The sequence below is a fragment of the Myxocyprinus asiaticus genome, chromosome 11, assembly GCF_019703515.2.
Source record: "Myxocyprinus asiaticus isolate MX2 ecotype Aquarium Trade chromosome 11, UBuf_Myxa_2, whole genome shotgun sequence".
NCBI classification, from domain to species: Eukaryota; Metazoa; Chordata; class Actinopteri; order Cypriniformes; family Catostomidae; genus Myxocyprinus; species Myxocyprinus asiaticus.
The window spans coordinates 24,156,057-24,174,957 of record NC_059354.1 but is presented as its reverse complement, the minus strand read 5'-3'; the positions used below and the strand labels follow the sequence as shown (position 1 = coordinate 24,174,957).

At 37.4% G+C, this 18,901-nt stretch overlaps 1 protein-coding gene across 1 annotated transcript in view; it reads right to left on the bottom strand.

Annotated features, from left to right (window-relative positions):
• LOC127447843 (contactin-associated protein-like 5) overlaps positions 1-18,901 on the bottom strand; it is a 167,211-nt gene extending 148,310 nt beyond the window's left edge. The window contains exon 1 of the mRNA XM_051709940.1: positions 18,802-18,901. Coding sequence (XP_051565900.1) covers positions 18,802-18,871 — 70 coding nt within the window. The 5' untranslated portion in view covers positions 18,872-18,901. The remainder of the gene's footprint in view (positions 1-18,801) is intronic.

Genomic DNA, 18,901 nt, shown 5'->3' with positions numbered 1-18,901 from the left:
AATCTCTTAACAGTATTTCTTTGTTTCATATTCTTATTTTGTAGCTCTCTTGACCTTTACAGATATCCAGTAAAGAGACCAACAACAGCAGAAAACAAGATCTCTTCTGAATGCTGCCATAAAAGGTTATGGAGTGAATCATTCTGAAATGAGAGACTCTTGTTCAGGCAAACCTCACATGAATAGCTCAGGCTGCATTAATTCTTCACAGAGGAGTAATTAACCGTCATCCTCATCCATTTACAGCAATCTGAGGTTTAACTCATTTTGCCACATAATCATAGCATGGAAGTGACATTTAACAGGAAATAACTTGTGACATTAGTGTCCATACACAGTAAGCAACTAAACATTAATAGAATAGCTCACCCAAAATGACATGGGTCATTATTTACTCACCTCATGTCACACTTCTTTTCTTTTTTTTCCCCTGCATAACACAAAATTTTGAAGAATCTTTTCCATACAACAACACAGTTCATTGTGACCACATTTGTTGAGTAGCAAAAAGAACAACAACACACCAAAAAGCAGTTCTTATGATTATATTTCACGATTATATGTTATATTTCAAGTCTTCTGAAATAATTTGATTGTTTAGTGTGAGGAACATATCAAAATTTATTATAAAATTTACAGAATAAAGGATTGCAAAAGTATTAATTTTTTTTTATTTTTATTTATTTATTTTTTTTTATAAAAGTTGTTATTCACTGACAATCTTCTCCTTTCAATGAGTTTTTAACTCGAGAACAGCTGTGACCAGATCATTCAGTCAGTGTGTTGTGAACGAATCGTTCTCTCTGATTTGTTAATCGGAACAAATAATTAATTACAAAAAGACCTGTGCGAAGTTTCTTCTAAATCTTTCCTTTTGTGTAAAAAATAAATAAATAACAGCATGCATGGTTGGAATGACATGAGGGGCTGGTATATTTGGCTCCTCATTTGAATTTTTCCTGATATTTTGAAGGTTGCAATATATCAGTTTTACTATACAAGCTCATGAGGGCACTTTTGAGGGAATGACAAGAATCTTCGAGAAAAAGACTGTGGCAGCTCTTGCTCTCCCTGTGTGCTCGTTGAGCTCAGTTTAGGATTACTGTGCCTCCAGCGTGGAGTGGCAGATTATGAGTACAGCGATCTGAGCGTGTCAGCACTCATGGGCTGCTGATCTGGGATCAGGGAGGGGAATGGACCTGCTTGGACTCCAGCTCTCTCCCGATTGTTCCACATCTACACGCCAACACACAGCAAGAAACTGTAATCTGGTGCAGAGCAAGTGAAGACACAGTGAAAACTGGCAACCGAGCAATTACAATAATCACTGTATTCCAGCTATCTGTGAATCAAGAGCTGTGTTCATATAGTGAATCCATTTGATTTTGATTAAATGGTGACCATGCAGGCTAGAGGGAGCTGAGTAATGCTTTCAGCTCAATGACGAAACACAAGGGTTGAGTGCAGATGAGGTAAAATATGATTGCATATTGCTGCAAAATGCCTCTGTGTGACCTGACTTGACAGCACTCAGATCATGTACATGAACAGATGTCTGTAATACTGATTTAACACCAAAATGAAGAGGATCAAGCTGTTTTCATACATCTGAGTACATTATCCTCCTGCTGTGTCTATTACACTTGTGAAAAACCTCTGTCGTATCACATCAGAGCTCCTCAAGGATTTTGCCTCAACATATTTATGACATTGTCACACTGTCTAACTGAACCATTCAAACACTTTTTTGTCATTTAACCCTCTTGTTCTCTCACACTGTCCTGGGGCTATATTACAGTAACATTGTGATTTCAGAATCCTAAAGTGACCTTGTCATAATTTAAGTTCGGTAAGCAATGTTAGACATTCTGAAACTTTTGCAAGATATGGCTACTCAATTAGAGGCACCCCCTCTATTTAAAACCCTGCCCAACAAATATAACATTGCGACCGGTGTTATCAGAGATGAAGCAAGATAGCAGCAGCACGTCATCTCAGTGTTGTCAAAGTAATCAAAAGCAACGGTAGCAAAATAACGTTTGCGCATGACATACTAACAACTGACAACTGCATGTGAAGCTGAATATGGCATTAAACTTGAGTGATCCGCTTCAACCATGTATGGACTACCTTGTGAAATCTCAAAATGATTGACAGACAGAAAGCACCTCAAAGTCTTCTGACCGGCTAAAAAAAAGAATCTGAAAGAGACTAGCGCTCTCACAGAGATAGGTGTGATATTTCAGGACATCTAATTCAGTGATATCTGTCAGGTAATAGAGACATTTTTTGCATACTATTCCATAAATGTTCTGGGGACATATTACAGAAACATTCCTATAAAGTCTCATTATCTGTGTGGAATATGATTCATATTAATAAAATCACTGCATCTTGTTTGAGCATGTAGTCAAATCTGACACTAAATTAAATCAGGCCTTTGAACAGTCTCCCCTGAACTCTTACTCTATTTCTCATAATTTCTCTTTGGATTATCACAGAATGCACAGTTTTCATAATCTAGGTAGCATTTGTTTCATATCTGTTGAACATCATTCTGCAAAAAAAATAAAAATAAAAAAAATAAAATAACAAAATAACAATAATAATATTAATAATAATAATAATAATATATATATACAGTATATATATATATATATATATATATATATATATATATATATATATATATATATATATATATATATCACAAATACATATCATCATAGAGGCCAGTTTGCAATTTTATGTATTATATATATATATATATATAATACATAAAATTGCCAAACTGGCCCTCTATGATGATATGTATTTGTTATCAATGCAATTGCATTACCCTACTCCCGATGATGTCAATCATATGTATAACTGGATCAGCGTAAATAGCTTTCTCACTCCTACACATGCTGGGAAATGAAAGCTCTCAATATCTGATTATATCTGCATCTGTATAGAGCAAGCCATCCATCTTTAACATCATTGACTCCAACTGTCACTGCAGCACAAACAGACACTGGCTGCATTAATTATATTTCACAATTGTCAGCACATTAGCGAGTACACTTGTGGTTGCTAGTGTGACATACTGTGTCTGACTGCATCTAAATTTAACTCTTAGACTTTTTGACCTCTGTGAAAAAATTCAATTTCTTTTCTGCAAAAGTCATTCAGTTTCAGCATTCAGCAAAGTTAAGAGGTCAGCGTTCCTTTATTCTATTATGTTAAGGTCAAAATGTCAGTGTGTTTTAGGGGCGGATGCTTAAAAGCCACAGTGAGACAGTATTCAGTCACTTCCACAATCTTGAATGCTTAATAATTCTAGGGTAGCCTACAAGTAATACCTGCAGTTTCAAGGACTGTGTGTGCAGTGCAAAAAAAAACAAAAACAAAAAAAAATCCCTTAATCAATGTATTTGTCTTGTATAGATATGAAAACATCTAAACATACTTGAAAGAACACACATACACATAAAAAGCCAAATAGGATAAAATATTATGGGCTCTATTTTCATGACCGTGCTAAGCGCAGCACAACACGCAAAGACGGCACGCAACGTCTTCTCTAATTTTCGTGAAAGCGCTAATTCTAAGCGCAATTTTCATGTCAAGTGGGTGTGGGTGGGACTGTTTACGCTATCTGTGGGTGTGTGCGCGCAAACTGTGGGTGTATTGGATGTAAATGAAGTGCTGCAAAGCGCAGTTTGCTAATTTCCTGAGAAATAGGTCATTGTGCTAAGCCGTTTCAGACCCACGTCTGTTTTCAGCACAAAGTCTAAACTCAGGTCCTGCATTTGCAGTTTGGATATTCCACCAGCAGGTGGTACTGTACAAACTCTGGAAATATAGTGGAACATCAAATTATTTCCCTGACAATCACTGTTGTAGCCATTTTATGAAACAAAACTTTATGAGATTTGTGTAAAACCTTCTAGAGTTCATGGTTTATATTTCAATTATTATTATGATTATGATTATTATATTTACAATTGTATTTATGATCCAACTTGTATTAAAAAAATACAAATTCACCTGTTGTCGAAGAGGGATTTTTAAGTCACTGCAAAAGAGACAGGTGGAAGAAGTTGGAAAGGGTAATTTGTTTGGATTTAAAGGGAGGTGGTAATATATTTTTGATTACTTCGTTATTTTGATTATATTTTAGTTTCATTTTAAATGTAATTTGAATTTAGAAATATTTTTGGTTGATTTTATTTATTTATTTGTGTGTGTTTCTATAAATGAATTAAATACAGCCCATTAACACTACCAATTTCTTATGAATGTGCTGTCTTTGTTTATATCACTGGTGCATGACAGGGAATGGACTATATAACAGGACGCAGACAGTGCAATAACAGGAGAAGAACTTCCAGATTAAATTGCACTTGACCCAGCCCATAAGCACTATGCTCACAAAATTTCCCCAAACCTACTTGTGCCTAGACTTAGTGCATGCTTGCATGAAAATACCAAAACTTCATGGCAATGCCCAGTGACTATGTGCATGTAAATTATTATATAGTGCCAGTGGTGTAGAAATGACTGAAGAGGTGGGCATACTGTGGGCATAAAAATACATTCTCTGAAAAACCTAAATATCTTATGCAGTGTTGTTTCTAAAACAAGATAAATCAAATTGATCTTGTTTTAAGGATTTTTAGATATTTTTACAGGAAAACAATACAAAAAATATTATCAAGAATATGATTTTTGCCCTAATATCAAAGGTCTTACTAGAAAAAAAGAAATTATGATCTAAAGTGAATTTTCTTGATAAAAAATATGGTCGTGCCTGGTAGCAGGTAAAATGGCTAGAAATAGCATTTTAGCTTAGCGTAAAGCTGACAATTTACACAAGGTTTATTTCTATTTCTTCTGCTCCAAACTTACTTCAAACTTACTTCTCTGTCTGCTCGTATGAATGTAATACATCATAAGAAAGTGTTTCACCGCTGTTCAAATGCACTTTGGATTGCATCGTTTATATGTTGGATCGCATCGTATAAATGTTTTCCATCTGAAAGGAATAAATATTAAATTAAACAAATGACAATAAAATGCAAAGTAATCTCTTCAGTAATCAAAATACTTTTTGAATGTAACTGTATTCTAATTACCAATTATTTAAATTGTAACTGTAGTGGTATACAGTTACTTGTTTTTTGTATTTTAAATATGTAATTGCAACGATGCTGTTGGTGCTGGCAATGACGATGACAATGAAATGAAGAACCCAAGTGCAATTTATTTACATAAAGTGAGAACCAATAAACCCTAACTATAAACATGAACAATAAACATGAACATGAACTTGACTTGACTTGACTTGACATAAACTAGACTTGACATGGCATGGCATGAACTATCCAACAAAGTAACAATCACATACAATACTTGACAAAGGACAATGGAAAACATGAGGGTTTAAATACATGGACATTGGAGAACAAACCAATGAACAACCAGAACTCTAAACAAGATAATTAAACAATAAACCAATGAAAACATGACACATGAACATGGAGGGAACACATGACATGAAACAGGAACTAAACTTTTCAAAATAAAAGACATGAAATACAAGAATCAACAAAATACACATGACATATCCCCCCACTAAGGGGCGGCTCCCGACACCCCAACACATGAACAAAACACATAAAACATGACATAAATTTCAAAGTTCAATAGGGAGCTGGGGGGTGGTCTTGAGGCATGGCTTGGTGTGGAGCATGGGATCAGGGCAGAGCCTGTGGGGGTGGAGCCATGAGAGGCTCGAGGGGTGGAGCCATGGAAGGCAGAGCCGTGAGAGACTCGAGGGGCGGAGCCATGGGGAACTGGATACCCAGAGAGTAGCCGAAGACTCGAAGGGCCAGGGTGGAGCCGGAGGCGGGGAGGACCAAGAAGGTGCCAGAGGCTCAGAGAAGCAAGGCAGAGCTGGGGGATCGGAAGACTTAGGTGGAGCCGGTGGGACTGAGGACCAAGGTGGAGCCGTGGGGAAGGAGGTCCCTGGTGGAAATGACGGATTGGAGGGATGAGGCGCAGCCAGAGGATCGGAGAGCCAAGGAGGAGCCAGGTGACTGACAGACCAAGGAGGAGCTGGAGGGACGAGGGCCCCTGGCAAAGCCGACAGGCTGAAGGACCGCAGTGGAGCCGAGGGAACGCAGAGCCGAAGCAATGTCGAGGGACTGACAGGCCAAGGGCATGGAGCAGGCTGATGCGTTGCTGTGACGTGGCATGGAGCAGGCTGAGGCGTTGCTGTGACATGGCATGGAGCAGGCTGAGGTGTTGCTGAGGCATTGCTGTGACATGGCATGGAGCAGGCTCAGGCGTGGCTGTGACATGGCATGGAACAGTCTCAGATGGGGCTGTGACGTGGCATGGAGCAGGCTGAGGCATTGCTGTGACATGGCATGGAGCAGGCTAAGGCATTGCTGTGACATAGCATGGAGCAGGCTGAGGCGTGGCTGTGACGTGGCATGGAGCAGGCTGAGGCGGGGCTGTGACGTGGCATGGAGCAGGCTGAGGCATTGTTGTGACGTGGCATGGAGCAGGCTGAGGCGTTACTGTGACGTGGCATGGAGCAGGCTGAGACGGTACTGTGACGTGGCATGGAGCAGGCTGAGGTGATGCTGAAGCGTTGCTGTGACATGGCATGGAGCAGGCTCAGGCGTGGCTGTGACGTGGCATGGAGCAGGCTGAGACGGTACTGTGACGTGGCATGGAGCAGGCTGAGACGGTACTGTGACGTGGCATGGAGCAGGCTGAGGTGTTGCTGAAGCGTTGCTGTGACATGGCATGGAGCAGGCTCAGGCGTGGCTGTGACGTGGCATGGAGCAGTCTCAGACGGGGCTGTGACGTGGCATGGAGCAGGCTGAGGTGTTGCTGTGACATGGCATGGAGCAGGCTGAGGCATTGCTGTGACATGGCATGGAGCAGGCTGAGGCGTTGCTGAGACAAAAGATTGCGCTAGCTCAGCAACCATGATGAGGAACTCTGACTCGGCGGCCATGACGTGAAACTCTGACTCGGCGGCCATGACGTGAAACTCTGACTCGGCAGCTATGTCGTGGAACTCTGGCTCGGCATTCGCCTCCCACACAGTGAACGTAGAACCAGTGATCTGCAGGGCAAGGTCGATATACTGAGCGAGGCTGAGGGAACTGCGACCGCCAGGCATCAAAGTGGAGATAGGCTCATTTAGTCCAAATCGGAAACAGTCTTTGAGGGCAGCCTCATTAAAGTCCACCTGGCAGGCCAGAGCGCAAAAGTCCTCAACATAAACCTCCAGGGGACGATTCCTCTGACGTAGGCGGAGGAGCTGGATTGCTGGGTTCATGGTTGGGTCAAGTATTTCCGTAACGTAGCTGTTGGTGCTGGCAATGACGATGATGATGAAATGAAAAACCCAAGTGCAATTTATTTACATAAAATGAGAAACCCTAACTATAAACATGAACAATTAACATGAACATGAACTTGACTTGACATAAAATAAAATAGACTTGACATGGCATGGCATGGCATGAACTATCCAACAAAGTTGCAATCACAAACAATACCTGACAAAGGACAATAGAAAACATGAGGGTTTAAATACATGGACATGGGAGAACAAACCAATGAACAATCAGAACTCTAAACAAGATAATTAAACAATAAACCAATGAAAACAAGACACATGAACATGAACATGGAGGGAAAACATGAAATCACATGACAAGGGAACACATGACATGAAACAGGAACTTAAATTTTCAAAATAAAAGACATGAAATACAATAATCAACAAAATACACATGACAGTAATCCCTTTACATGTATTCCATTACTCCCCATCCCTGTTCACTGTAGAATAGTAGATTCTAGAAGTGAACCCGCCTCTTATTGAAATGGAAAATATTATTGGTTTGAAAATATCCAATTGCGTATAAAATAAACATTCTGATTGGTAGCTCAGCTGAGTCGGACTGTCCGTCTGCCTGTGCCTTCAGTTCAGCGCTTCCGCCTCCCGTTGCTCCATGCACATTTATAGAGAATCTCTGTACACTTATTAAAAATTTTTAAATAATCACAATTCACTCAACGGTGCTGTGGTGTCACATCAGTATAATTAAAAGTTATGGGTCAAAAACCTCCTTGCTGTTCTGGTGACCATACTTATTAGAGGTCGACCGACAGTGGATTTTACCGATACCAATAACCAAGTTGGGCAGTGCCTGCTGATAACCGATTAATCAACCGATATTTTTTAAAACTGATACTGAATGAAAAAATAACACTCAAAATAAAATAATGCTGAAATTTATTACAAAAATAAATAGTACTGACTGAACCACGAAAATGTATTGTACTTTTTAAAATGAAATAAGTATATAAATATTAATACATATGAAGTAATATTAAAATTTTAAAGTCAGCTGATTTTTAAATTCACGTTGTTTCCTTAGTCCACAAGTGGGCGCAATAAATACATAAACCATTCAGCACCGTTATATTATTGCATAGAACGTTTCTATCCTGGCTGATAAAAAAGAGCTTTTCATTTTCAACTATGAAAACTACTCCAGACTCAAGCTTCATAATAACAGCAAAATACCACATTGTTTTTTATTCAGTACAGTTGTATGTAGAGTAGCAATATTCACAGATAACAGTGGTATTCAGCTGAACTCGGTGGTGAAGTGGCTCAGACTATGAACCCAGGCCAGGGGCAGTTCAAACAGACGGAACACAACAGAATGGAACAGAACGTAAGGATCTCGAGACACAGATTTCCAAGTTGAACATCTTTCCTGACAAAGCATTTAAACAACTAATTTCTTAATCTGAGAAACGCTTATAAGAGAGCAAGACGCAATGGCCAAAGACCTCCACCAACTGTAAGGGGCTGATCACACCGAATGCTTCTGCAACCATCCATTTGTTTTTCCATGTAAATGTGCACTAGATGAATGTCTTTGTTTCCCTTTGTTTTTGTTTATTCAGCATCTTGTGCAGGAGTGCTGATTTTTAGATGATGTGTCTAATTAAAAATAACGTTAAAATCATATTGAGACACCTGCTTTCTGTTAAACTGTATTTGTTGCGCTGTGTCTAGACCTTTTTAGCGCAAGAATGTGACTGATCTAAAGTTATTGTATAACAACGAGGATAAAAATGTTTTAACTGAAATCAGATGCATTTCTGTTTTGTTTATACATTTCTCTCAGCTGCATGAAGATATTAATTTGTTTTCTCAGCCTTGTCAGCAAATATACTGCTGTTCTCTACTAATTTAACAAATTAATTACTTTATAATGATATGACAACGTGTTCTGTAGTGTACTGTGTACATACCTTTTCATTGTTGATGTTTTAAATCTGCATATGAAGTGTTCCACTCCATGCAGAGTGTAGTCTCATGTGGGGAAAAACTATCGGTGTGGATTTTTGCCAATAACTGATAGTTCCAGAAATCTATTATCGGTGCTGATTAATCAGCAAAACCGATATATCGGTCGACCTCTAGTTAAGTCTACTTGCAACTACTTAAAGGGATAGTTCACCATAAAAATTATTATTTTCTCATCATTTACTCACTCTCATGCTGTCTCAAACGTGTATGACTCTCTCTCTCTTCTACGGTGTTTATGTCCAAACAATGTAAGTCTAAAACTTTCAAGCTCCAAAAAGGACATTAAAGTAATCCGTACTCAAATGGACTCAAATGGTTTAACCCATGTCTTCTATAGCATTACGATAAATTTGTGTGGGAAAGAAACTAAAATTTAAGTCCTTGTTCACTATACATTTGACACCCGGCCTGATTGGAGCACAATACAGGTACATAACAGGCTATGCTTTGACCTGCACATGGTTGTCAGATACTCAATAAGAGTATCATTATACTTAAAAAAGATGGTGCATTATCATTTTCTAGTATTTATCATCAACATTTTGGTGACCGCTGTACATTTTAAAAGTTTGACACCTGACAAACACAACTTTTCAAAGATGATACTCAGAGTATTCATAGGAGAAAAAAAATATCACTCTTATTAATAACTTTTTTGGGGATATTCTTATCCTAAAATATTAAATGCACTTAAGGGTTGAATGTACATGAAGGCTGGTATAATCCAGGAATATTTTACATGAGAAGTGACCGTGTAATATCAAAGAATGGAGATCAAATAATGGAGAATGACTGTTGCTGTGTACAAGCACTGAGGTTTTCCCAACACTGCATTGTATTTGGAGGCATTGAAAGGACATTTCCAATTAGTAATTTGTTTTGGTTGCAGCAGTATGTAAAAAAACAATCAAACCAACGTTTTAAGTATTTCCCATTAATTATTTTAAAGGAAAGAAACTAGACCAGGAAAGATCTCATTGTACTAATTTCTCGAGCAAGGGCTGTGTGCAAAGCCTCATTCATTTAGGGCTGATAATTTTCCTCATACTATCATCAAAAGATTCCGGTTGAAAGCAAACAACTAATGAGAGGCCGCAGACGTGTACCAGTTCCTGTTTCTGCTCATCTCAAACTGACAAATATGACAGTTTTAAAAGCATCGCTCCAAAAGGGCTTCTATCATATTAAAGTAGCTATTTAAATCTTTTATATTAAAGTAGCCTAGTATTTTGAAATCTTCCCTTTGAATAAGTTAATTCAGTTGAATCAAATACAAAATAAGAATAATACAATTTGTAGTTCGTTCGTTTTGTGTATTTACACTGAGGGAAGAAGAAGTAGAGGAACAGCAAGACAAACATGACAAATTACCACACAGAGAACAAAAGGAGAGCAATATGTGTGCCTGTAACTGTAACTGAACTATATGTTTGCAAGATAAATATACTCTTGAATCATGAAACAAAGAGAAGAACATAGGCAGCACTATAATAAAACCAAGATGGCTCAAAAGTTTGGTTAATCTAATTGATCCTTCGCTAAGCCCCGCCTTAAAAGCGTTTCTGACCAGTCCATTTCTCTGACAAACGCTTGCTTTTTTTCCAATGAGAATCTACAGCAGTGATGTGTATCTGAGCAGTTTTAAGCTGAATTTTACAGAAATTATCCACAAAATGTAGAAACATTGTTGCTGGGTCACTTGTAATAGTGACACATGGTCAGGGGAGGATTTAGTGACTAGGCAAAGTACAGGAATGGGACCCTCTTCAATGACATTTAGGTTGATTTTCTCTTAAAGGTGCTGTAAGCCTTTTTATTATTATTATTATTATTATTATTATTATTATTATTATTATTATTAGTATTTTAAGAAATGGTATGGAGAAAAGTCCTAAGTCCTGAAAGATTTCACTGACTATATATGTGACTAGGTCAGTAAGCAGCTTTCTCCACAGCAACGTAATTTTCCTGTGACGTTTGTGTAAATAATACACATGGCAGCCAAAGAAGACTTCACTATTTTACTCTCTGAGTTGTTAATAATGTCTGACAACACATTATAAAAACACAATCTGGCTACTATTAACTACAATACAGTATATACACTACCAGCCGTGCCCCGTGCATTTTAAGTCTAGGCCTTCAGTGCAATTCATGCCATTAAGAAAACACAGTTTCACAATGAGTAAGATGCCATATGCCTATCATACATTACGTGGCAGTCAACTAATAATACCAATTGAAATTTTAAAAACACATCCATGCATGAAAGCCAGAACCAATCTAGCAAGAAAAAGCTCTCTAATAATATTTGTGATTTAAAGCTAGGGTGTGCAATCTTTTCCAGAAACATTTTTTGTTATACTGGTTGAAAGTCTCTTCACATCCTGATAGCAATCAATAATTTAAGTGGTCTAAATGTAAAAAAATATATATTTATCTTCTGTGGAAGGGACAGGACTAAAAAATGATTGACCAATCATTGCATTCGGTCCGAATGTAATGATAGGGTGTCCTTCCTGTTTGTCAATCTATATTTGCATACTGCTGCGCAACTTGTTCGCGCAAACAATCACACGTCATCAGCGTGGGTTCCTTGACACTGTGCAGAGTGAGTGCGAGAATGGAAGGCGAACCGCAGCTACCTTATGTTCCTCCTGAACCACCAGTAAAAGGAAACAAGAAAAGAAAGACTGTGTTAGAAACTTCTACAATGAAAAATCATCTGGATCAAGAGCATGTTAAAAGCAGAATTAACTCTGCTCTGTGTGTGTGTGTGTGTGTGTGTGTGTGTGTGTGTGTGTGTGTTCATGTGTGATAGATGAGGCGTGGCTTTGGAGATACCTCTGAAGCGAGGGCGGGCTCTATGCTTTCAAAGCTAGCTTGCTAACTGCTAGCCTCTCTGGATTACACACCCTAGCTTTAAATTTTGCTTGCAATAAATTTTGTTTCGTCAGGGTACACGGTTACTTTTCAAAACTTGATCCGACACTGAATGCTCAAGCAGCCTAATTTACACTTAGAAAACTCCTGATGTTGCTATAACAATGCAAAAAGCACTTACCAATTTGCTTGAAGTGAAAATCAGTCCTCCTTTCCTGTTTAATTAATCAATCGCATGATCATGCAGAACATCTCAGGTTTTTAAATCTATAAGGATCTCTTTCTCAAAGGCATTACCAGCAGTGATGACAGCCAACTCGTCAGCAAGATCTCGCGCTCTTTGCTTTCAAATTACATACATCACTTAAAGCGTGATTGCGTCACTCAAGGCCTGCTAGAAGGCCTCGACTGGGACATATCCTAAAGACCACACCCACAAGAACAAATAAATCAATCTGATTGGCTGATGAATCTGACAATCTGATTTTAGATGCCTATTCACTTACACTGTTGAGGGATTCTGTGGAGATTCTGAAGGCCTGACGGGGTGGAGCTCAGACTCACACGCTGCTTCGGCTAACAAGCTCAGCTTCGGGCATGCGATTTGTGAAACAGTTGTCACACTTTGCTTGTAAGCATCGAGGAATAAATTCTGATTGGATACATTTTTTTTTTTTTGCTATTCGTTTGTAGATTAATTTAGAGTGGAAAGCGAGTGAAAATACATAGGCAAAAAGAGAATGAAAGGATGAAAAAATATTTATTTATTAGGCATGCTACGCCAGCAGAGAAGGCTTTGCTGGCCCTGAGAAATTGCCACTGACCACTACAATACCTTTTTTCTTTCTCACGCTCCCTCTTTCTCAGTGCACTCTTCCTCCATCAACTTGACCTTGAATGAAATATATCCAAATTATTAGACTAAATGTTAACTTTGCGTGTTTCCAGAAGGCTTTAATCAACTTTTAAATTTGGAAACATGAAGTTTGCTAAATTTACACTGCTAAATAGGGTGAAAACACTTCAACAGTCAGAGATTTATTTTTTTTCATAATCATCATATTGGTGACTATAGTGAGTGCTGTGCTCGTGAAAGTAGCGGCGGGTGGCGGTGCAGGCTGTGCAGGCGGTGCAGGCTGTGCAGTCTGTGCAGCAATCTGATCCGTTTGGAAAGACAATGTTACCTTATGAAGTCTCGATTCCATAAAAAAAAAAAAAAAAAAAACAGAGAAATCACACAAAACTATCCAAGTGGTTTTGCTAACTTTTACCTGTTTACGAACTTGTGTAGATGCATAAAAACCTTGGAATATTCCACTACAGCCTAATCTGAGGTAGAAGGGGGTTGCTTGCATTGATGGTGCTGAAAATAACAGCAATATCAATCATATCGGTGTTGTTACAGTGATATTTAAAATTTCAGCACATGTTATTTAGCATAAGATAATAACAAAGCATATTATTTGTATTTATAGGGAGCCCTTGGCTTCCGGGGGCCCTAGGCAGATGCCTACCTTTGGTCCACCCCTGCACACTGTACCTAGAGAGGATAAATGCAGTCTTTTTACACTGTAAAATCTAATTAGTTGACCTTACTTAGATTTTTCAAGGCAATTGGTTTGCATGCTTTTTCTAAGTAAACATACTTATTTGGCTCAAGTAAACTGAACAGTAACGTTAACTAGTTACAAGTAAGCTTAACTCATCTATGATTAAAGTATTGTTGCTTTGATTTAATTATTTAAATTGGATTATAACATGTCTTATACAGAAAGATATGAGGGATAAGGGAAATTATGACTAGACTCTAAGTTTGACATATGGCACACTGGACTCTACTCAGTACTTCATAGTGCACATACACTACCGGTCAAAAGTTTTGAAACACTTACTCATTCTTTATTATATATATATATATATATATATATATATATATATATATATATATATACTTTTTTTTTTCACATTTTATAATAATAGTAAAGTCATTAAAACTATGGAATAACATAAATGGAACTATGGGAATTATGTTGTGACTAAACAAAATCCAAAATAAATCAAAACTATGTTATATTTTAGCATCTTCAAAGTAGTCACCCTTTGCCTAGAATTTTCAGAAATGTATTCTTGACATTTTCTCAACCAACTTCTTGAGGTATCACCCTGGGATGCTTTTTAAACAGTATTGAAGGAGTTCCCATCTATATGCTGGGCACTTAGTGGCTGCTTTTCTTTATTATTTGGTCCAAGTCATCAATTTCAAAAACTTTTTTTTTTTTATTAAATTTTAGATTTATAATGAAATAAATTAATATGGTGGCACAATTATATTTTTGTCTACAAAAATAATTTCAAACATTTAAGCATACGCCTTCAGATCAAAAGATTTTTAAGATCATGGGAAACATTTCAGTCAAGTGTTTCAAAACTTTTGATCGGTAGTGTAAATCTGCCCTTTGTAAAGTACAATTGAGTAAAGAAGAATGGCTTAAACTAAACAGGCTCCAATTTCACAAAAGGTAACACTTATCACCCTTATGGTGACTTAACAAAAATCTCAATTATCAACCAGCTACAACAAAACAACAACAATAATCATAAGAATTAAAACTAAATACATTTAAAAAAAATAAAATAAATTAAAAAAAAAAATAACTATTATTTTACTACATAATTACCATGTTTTGACCAAACAAACATAATTTATTCAAGCGCAAGGGTTTAGGTGTTTCCACACAGCCGCAATTTTGTTCTTGGTAATTTTAAGTTAGTAGTACATGAAGCCAAATTTTAAAGAACTTATGTATTTGAGTTATGATTCCAAAATGTGACATTTCAAGTAATGTTTAATTAGGACCACTTAAATGTTTTTATTAATGACAACTTTATGATTTAGAGAGTAACTGTAACTTAATTTAAACTAGTAAGAATAGTAAAAAGTTAAGATTAAGTTGAGTAAACTATTTTTTTATAATTTTAGATTACTATTAGTGTTTACAGTGTTTCTTTTAAAAAATATTTTTAAATATATTTAAATAAATATCGAGAAGAGCATGCTATGGATTAAACTTTGTCATTCCTCATTCCCAAATGAACATGGATAACATGAGCAAGGATACCTACATTTTCTCCAAGGTAAATTAAAGCTAATAACTTAACGTTAATTCATTTACGTATAGATTCAAGTCTTAGTAAAGGTGATACTAAAAAAAAAAAAAAAGGTTCACAGCATCATAGTGAGTGTGTTATGAGACATTATGAGCAGTTCTGTTCACTTAAGCTAATGTTATCAGGTGGAGAATCGCCATTAAATGACCCTGTTTCTTTTTAAGTGACTGTAATGATCATTTGCCTCAATTCTGATTTACAGTCTCCACAGTTTTCAATCAAATTACTGTGTAATTTAACAAATTATTTTACAAAAAAAAAATATCAGATAAATATGCTTTGCAACGTCACTCTTCATCCATCCCACATAAGAATATTATCAATTCCGTTTATGAGAATATTTAGCCAAAAACCATGGCGTTCACGGCAGTCTCCCATTCATTCCTATGGGAAGTTCTACAAAGCTTGTCAGAACGAGCAACGGAAGCCAAGGGAGAGCTTAATGAAGGGTCAATTGTAACAAATGAGTAAAGCTACCCTGAGATTAAATCTACTCTGAGATTCAGGCATAGGGGACTGTAAGAGATCGGGGTCATAAAACAATAATTTCAGACAGAACACAAGTGTGCCTCGATGTCAGCATTTTAGGACAGAGGCAGCTTGACAAAAATGCATTTTTATAGGATTGAACATTTTGAACACAATCTCCACAGATATGTACAATCTGCTGACTATCCACTAACCTACAATGCAAATAATTTTGTCAGACCGAGCTTGTCAGCATCAGAAATTCATCAAAATCCTTGTAAAAATCTCTCTCATTCAGTTAACTGTATCTCTCTCTGCAGATGTGAAGCAGGGGATGCAGTGATAGGCTGACTTTGCCTGAATAAAGCATCGATTAATCAATCTTTTCATTCTCTGACGCCCACACAGCATAAATCAGCATGGAGATGAAGTCAAGTTTAAAATATGGACAACACAGTCAATGTGCTTCAAAGCCTCTCACCTTTCAAGATAATTTATATAATCTGCTATTGTCTTAATTCTCCAAAGCATTCTCCCCTTTTCACTTTCAAAGGTGCTTTAATTTGATTTCTTCTCTCTTTGCGTGACAAGATAACAGTAAGCAAGTTGGTCGTGAGTCTACTGAAAACTGAAAAGATTAGCCTATACTCTAGCATTAAACCAGTCATTCTCCATATTATACAGGAAACAGAAAAAAAAAAAAACTAAAGATTCCCTTCTCCTCTTTGCCAGTAGGAAATCTGGTCAGCTCCACAGGAGAGCTCCCTCCCTGTGTTTGACCTCATAAGAAATTTGAAATAAATTACTCTATCATGCTAATGCCCGACAAGACTCCTCTCTCCCCCGCTGAGAGGAGAGTTGTATTTAGAATGTTTAATCAGTCAGCCTATTCCTGAATGACACTATGACATGCAAACAAACTGAATATACAGTATACAGTATGTACAGTATGTCCTGTTTTCGGTCAATGCACATATTTTGCACTAAAAACTGGGAGTCTTCGAATTGGACAGCAGTGATCACAAACATTTGGACAGAATTTTTTTAATTCCGGCATTCATGGAACCATTGACTGACAACACAGCCCAGTTATTTAGAATTTTTAAAATTCAAAAACTTGAATTTTATTCAGTCCTTTTCCAAAAATGACAACATAAAGAGTGAATAAATGGCAGCCAAGTATGTCAGTGTCACTGTCCTTCAAGGGGTTAGTAAGGTGTTCTTCTTCTCTCCAGCGCAGTGTGTTCTAGAGATAATGTGAGGTCAACAGCATGTTTGTAAGTCTCTAATATATTCAGGAATATTCATGCCTTTCAAACGGTATAAATCACCTAATTCTCTATGGCTTAGATAACTCATTTTGCTCAGCTTAAAAACAAAGCCCCTATTTTATACATTTTTGAGGGTAAAATGTTCCATTCACCTGACCCACAGACAATGTCTAGTTTCTCAAAACACAGAGTCCCTGGGCCCGACTCACTGTTTACCCTAGCCAGGTGAAACAAGGCTTTCATCCTGTGTCATGTTGGGACCCTCTACTGTTCCAGTGGTCACAATAAAAGGGATGTAGTTGTTCTTCCAGGGACACCAGATCTGAAAGGTCATCCCCTTGTTATCCCTCTTTGAGAACCGAGAAAGTGGCTCCTGAGAGAGACAGCGGCAACCATTATCGCTGTTACCTGACACAGATGACAAGGGCATGATGCATCTTCAGCTTTATTCTGGTGCCTCTGTGGTAAATATGAGAATATCCTTTAGCCTGTTCTCAGTGAGGATTCACTTCAACTGAGATGGCTGATCCACAGAGCACATTTAAATTACAGCGGAGCCATGCATTATTGAAAAGTTTTTGTTTCATACAGTATATAACATAGCAAAGTAAAACTGACTGTACATACATACAAAAAAAAAAAAAAAAAAAAAAAAAAAAGAGAGAGAGAGAAATGACAGAAATCTTTGTATGAAACTAAACTAACAGGTGTTCCGTATCATAACGCAGGCGACACACTAGCGTGGTTGGATCTTACTTGTAATGCGACCACAGAATTACGGTGCATGCAGGTGGAAAGGCACGGTCCTCTCTTGACTTTTATAGCTGCAAAGGGGACCGACTAAGTGTAGCCTACATACGCTTTAGAGAATATTTAAAGGTGCATATTTTAGTTGGAGTGTTCAGGAATCTAATCATGCCGGAAAGAACATTTAAACTTGATTGGAAACCGGCGAACTTGGACCGAAGAGCAGGGAGGCGTTTATGCCGAACTATTCCCAAATATCAAGGCTAACATTATAGTGAAAGCAGCTGAAAGCAACACGTTCATAAAATGTGTCCTTCACTACAGTAATGTTAAGAATTAAAGACCAATGTTAATGCGAAGTGACAAAAAATAAAATAAACAAATAAAACACCATAAAAAAGGCTTACTGTACAGCAGCAACTTCAAAATAATAATAATAATAATAAAAATAAAAATAAAAATAAAAATAAAAATACAATAAAAAAAAATCTCAGCGCTTCTTCGATGACAGTAAAATATAGTCTTGTCAAGTTAAAAAGAACTTAAGCTGTTAAAATCGCGCCCCTAATGAACGGCCCCTAAGGCGTGTTGTAAAGACAGTGATAATCAAAAGTTTTAACCAAACTTGACGGCATACATATCAACAGCCCCGGCATTAAAACAGCGTAACTAATGAAGAAAGTTAATTTAGTCTACACTACATGTGCAATAGCTCTAGTATTCTCTCCACTCTTTGAAATTATTTAATGCTCTGGTATAGCGTCACATTAAAATATTTTGGGTCTCATTAAAGACGTAAAAAAAAAGAAAACATAACGTAGGCAACTTTTAACACAATATGTCAGTGCACTACAAGGTACTTACAATGAATGCCGCACATTGCTGAGCTGAGAACGGAGAGCAGCGTCAAACTGACAGCGCTTGGCAAGTACATGCTGCCCAGGTTTCCTGATGGCAGTATATC